Source organism: Lipotes vexillifer, unplaced genomic scaffold, assembly GCF_000442215.2.
Source record: "Lipotes vexillifer unplaced genomic scaffold, Lipotes_vexillifer_v1.1 scaffold1639, whole genome shotgun sequence".
NCBI classification, from domain to species: domain Eukaryota; kingdom Metazoa; phylum Chordata; class Mammalia; order Artiodactyla; family Lipotidae; genus Lipotes; species Lipotes vexillifer.
The window spans coordinates 1,285,388-1,290,090 of NW_006782296.1; the positions used below are offsets into that span (position 1 = coordinate 1,285,388).

Here is a 4,703-nt window from a genome sequence, read left to right on the forward strand (position 1 = left end):
AAAAAAAAAAAGGTTTTCCAGATTGGGGAGCAGCAAGGTGAAGGCAAAGAGGCCAGAAACAGCCTGGTGCACCTCGTGCAGACTAGCAAGAGCTCAGGGAGGTAGAGTGGTAGAAGGAGGCGGGGAGCAGGGTGCGGGGAGTGCTAGGGAAATGCCACGGTGGGACAGTGGGTCATCCCAGAAGAGGCCTGGCCTCTGCCCCACTACAGCATCACCCACAGGGAATTGTTACTGCCTCCTGGCCAAGGGCTTCAATCTACAGGGGAATTCTGCTTGAAGGCAGCCCTTGGTCCAAACTGATTTCCCATGGTCCACGCAGGGGGTTTTGGCCGTTGACGGGGCACGTGCTAGGAGAGGGTTCAAGCCCAGGGACCCTCCCAGCTTTAAACACTGGTGACTGTCACTGAAGGTGCTCCTCACCCCCGCCCACAAGAAAGTTACAAGAGTCTCTACCACTGTTGCTTCCACAGCCCGTGTCGGACACTGTTCCAGAGGGAGGGGCGCTGGGAGAGGTGGGAAGGAGCATCTGCTGCCAGAGGGCTGCTTCTCTGCCTTGGACAGGATGTGCTCCGAGGAAGGGTCGGCCCAGTGCAGGGCTCCAGCCCAGATCCAGAGTGTGTGTGTTGAGGGGTTGGGAGGAAACCGGACGCACTCATTACCCGGTTTCAGCCTCTGAGGAGATGGAGACCCAGGAATCCCTGCCTTGCAGGGTCCCGCTAGGGGGAAGGCAGGAGGTAGCGGGTGAGCAGGTAGAGGAGACTGGCGATGCCGGCCAGCCCCGCGAGGACCCCGAGCCGCAGTGGCAGGTACTCCAGGGAGCGCTCCAGCTCGGCGTGCAGGAGGACCACCTGGCGTTTGGTGACGCTCCACTCGCCCGAGTTGTCTAGAACGTGGCGGGCCACGCGGGCCTTGTCCTTCAGGGGCAGCTGGGCCTCGATCCGGGCCTCTGCGTCATCGCGGTGCAGGTTGTTCCGCTGCATCAGCCGGGCCAGCTGCGTGTCTCGGTCACTAGGGACCGGGCAGAAGGGCTGCTCAGACATCGCAGGTCCCGGCCTCCCTCCCAATGGCGCGTGACAGGGGTGGACAGCCCTGGAAGCTCCTGCCCCCCCCCCACTCTCTGTGAGCACCCTAGTAGCACTATGGGGTACCTGAGCCCCTTAGTATAAACGTGGAGGGAAAAGGGGGCAGCTGCTGTTTTCTGCCACCTGGGGTCTCTCTGCTTTGCCACCAGGCCCGAGACTCCCCAGTTTTAAGACGGGAGGATTTGATCACCTGGAACCAGCTACATCCTGCATCCCTGGATGGATGAGCTTTACTGAAAGACCTGTGTCTGCAAGCTAAACACTTCCTTCAGTTCCCCTGGGGGCCTGGCCCTGCGGCATCAAAAACAGCTTCCCGGTCCACCACAAAGAGCCCTCTCCTCGTCTCCCCACACCTAGTCCTGCACATTCAGAGCAAAAGGACTGTGCCGAGACGGTGGCCACTGGGCTTGATACCACTGATGAAGTGGGATGCACGGAGCCCAAGAGGAGCAAGGACTTGAGAACTGGATCCCCTCGGTCCTTGGGACAGGACTGAGCACTGCACAGTAAGCCAAGCAACGCCCAGTCTCCCAACTCCACAGAAAATACAAAGAATGCCTCTCTCTGATATTAGCACCTGGGTCCTTCCTTGGCAAACTCCCTGTCCTGCTTTTGGTTACACAGGAACTGCCCAGCTGCACTCTGGAATGGGGTCATCTCTATGAATGCCTAAGCCCCTCAATAGGAACAAGGTGGGAAAGGGCTGCAGCAGCTGTTTTCTGCCATCTGGGGTCTCTCTGCTTTGCCACTAGGCCTGAATTTTCCCGGTTATAAGATGGGAGGATTTGATGACTACAGTTTAGTCCCCTCCTACTTGTGGCCTAAACCCAAGGGCCTCCTGGGATGTAAAGACAGACTTTCCAAGGACAGACATAACTGAACACTAGCCAATCCCAATGCCATTCAGAACTGAACGTGGCAGGAAGTCATTTCTGGCTGACTGATCACGGAAGACCTTGTAGAAGGATGGCATGTGCACTAGCCTTGGAAAGTAGGCAGGACTTCTGATTTCCTTTGTCAGGAGGACAGCATACTGTCAAGGTCGTGGGGCCGATCCCTGCCTGGCTAAGAACAAGGACTATAGCCAACCCTAGTCAGGGACACTGCAGATCTGTGGCTGGGAAAGTGGGTGAGAGAATGGAGATGGCCTGGGGCCACCAGTGAGCACACACCCTTCGGACGGTGAGGCCGAGACCGGGGGCCTCCTGGGATGTGAAGGCAGATCTCTCTGACAGCCCTTCCTGGAGCTCAGGGATAGTCCCAGATGGTTAAAAGACTGACGTTGTTTGTGGTAAGGGAACTTTTGCCCAAACATTTATCCCACAATTGGCAAGCTCCTTGAAAAAGTGAATAATCACATTTTGGTATAATCACACTTTGGTAAACGCCCATATTATTTCAAATGCCAGTTAAAGGAGTCCATGAGGGGGTCCTTATTTTTGTAAAGCGTGGATCCCTTTTATGAAGAGCAAATAATCACTCATTCATCTCTTGGGCATATCTCAAGAGCCATAAAACCACATGTGGTAAAAGTGGGACATGTATGGCACCCCAGACCCTGGGAAAGGCTGCTCTGGCTGGTGAGTGGGGCTGGAGGATCTCCTGGGGAGCAGGCAGAATCTACAAAGCTCCAATTATGTGCCAGGAGCCACAGCTATCTCTGCTCTTAGCAAAAGGAAAGCATAGGAAGAGGAAGGTGGCAGGGAAAGCGTGGAGTCACCTGGTGACTGCAGACGCAACCAGCCCCTGTCTTGTTTACTCACCTCCACTCTAATAAAACTTTTTTTTTTGAATCCCTTGGTACAAAGTTTCAATTGTATTAAAATTCCAAGGCAAAGAGAATTCTGTCCTCCTGGAGTTGGCTTGGCCTCAGCTGACAGTCTTTCACAAACAGAGAACAAAGAATCCAGAGAGGCTGCAGGATTACAGGGGGAGACACGGGCCAGTGGGGGAGCGAAGAGGATGCCTGAGTCCCTGCACCAGGCTCAGCAGATTCAGGCTGGCTTTAAATGCCAACCCACAGCGGGGCGCTGGGGCAGAGGGCAGGGTGATGCTTAGGGCACTGAGCACTCCAGGCCCCACCTCCAGTGTGCTCAGAGACTCCCCCACCATTGGTCTCTTGAGAGAAACCCTGTGCCCAAAGTACCTGCAGAGCCAAGTGTCCACCTCTGTGTCTGTTGTACTTATGGGTGGCATCCAGGAAGTTTCTGGAAGGCAGAGACACCCTGAAGCCTCATGTGCACTCTCACTCCACTGGGACTATGACTCATTTTCTCTGACAGCTTGATCCTCCTCTGTTTGCCAAACCTGGATTCTGGTTTGCTTCATGTCCTGGGGGACATGAACAAAGCTCCTTCCTTAGCTGGGTTCTGACAACTCCTTCTCGGCAACTTTCTGTTCACAGATTTTGCTGACGGGTGACCCTGGACAAATTCTGTAACCACCTGCTTTGAGTTTTCTATAACTCAGAAATATCAACTCCTGTCCTGTCTACCTTATGTTGAGAGGTAAACTGAGGGAAGTAACAAATGTTTGGAAAGTTGAGAAGTGCTGCAGGAGGGAAAAGGGAACCAATGAATAAGAACATGGTCACCACCCAGGGCAGGGCTGGGCATCTGGGCTGAAGTGCCTCCAACAGCCAGCAGGGGGAGCCCTTCCCAAGCACTAGAGAGACCTGGGGGCCATCACTCCGCCACATCTACTCCCAGGCACATCTGGGTCAGGCCCAGAGGTCAGTTTCTATAGGCTCTGGGCCCTGCTCCCCAAAACCTCTGGGCCTCCTGGCCACCCTGTGGGGAAAGGGCAAAATGCAGGGGGCAATTTTGCAGGTACATGCCTTACCCCAGGGGTCCTCCTTTCCAGCCTCGGTCAGGCCAGGCCGTGCCACACACTCACCAGTATACCACCACTGTGTGCTTCATGTACTTGAGCAGTTTCTTGGTCTCAAACAGCAGGGGGATATCCAGAATCACGTAGCGGTATCCTGGGGGGAGGCCAGGAAACCCACAAATTCAATTCTGCAAGCACACACAGGACTATGTGCTCAGTGTGGGAACAGAGTCCAAGCCACTGCCCCCTAGCATCAGGAGCTGACCGGCAGAGGGGGAAACCTTCCAAGGAGAGGCATAACCTGAATGCTAGCCAGTACCAATGCCATTCAGAACACAAAGCTGCAGAAAGTCATTTTGGGGTGGATGATCCAAGAAGACCTTACAGAAGGGATGGCATCTGTATTGGCCTTGAAAAGTGGGTAGGACTTCTGATACTTGAAAATGAGCAGGTGGAGGTGAGGGTTCCAGGAAGGGGAACAGCTCTGGCAGAAGTGGAGGCCTTGAGGAGAGTGAGGTGAAGCTGACAAGGTGGTCGGGGCAGTCACAAAGGGTTGAGTTCACTTGATCTTGAACCCAAAGAGTTGTTATTTCTGAACCGGGAGGTGACACAGCCAGAGCTGTAGGAGACAGGAGGGCTTCCAGGAATAAGTGGGGCCTATTCTGCCCTACTTCACCCACTTTTCCTCAAAAAAAGAGAAGAAAAATGATAGGCTCTCCACCAGGAGCCAGGTCCTGCACGGCGCTCTCTGCCGACTCTCCACGAGAAACTCCTACGGGGTGGCGGCCGCAG

The 4,703-nt window shown here is 54.7% G+C and overlaps 1 protein-coding gene across 1 annotated transcript in view; it reads right to left on the reverse strand.

Annotated features, from left to right (window-relative positions):
• Positions 1–716: 716 nt before the first annotated feature.
• Positions 717–4,703, reverse strand: part of DCAKD (dephospho-CoA kinase domain containing) — a 7,310-nt gene continuing 3,323 nt past the window's right edge. Inside the window, exons 3-4 of the mRNA XM_007455135.1 lie at positions 3,978–4,065; positions 717–1,008 (exon numbers count right to left, since the gene is read on the reverse strand). Of these exons, the coding sequence (XP_007455197.1) occupies positions 717–1,008; positions 3,978–4,065 (380 nt within the window). The remainder of the gene's footprint in view (positions 1,009–3,977; positions 4,066–4,703) is intronic.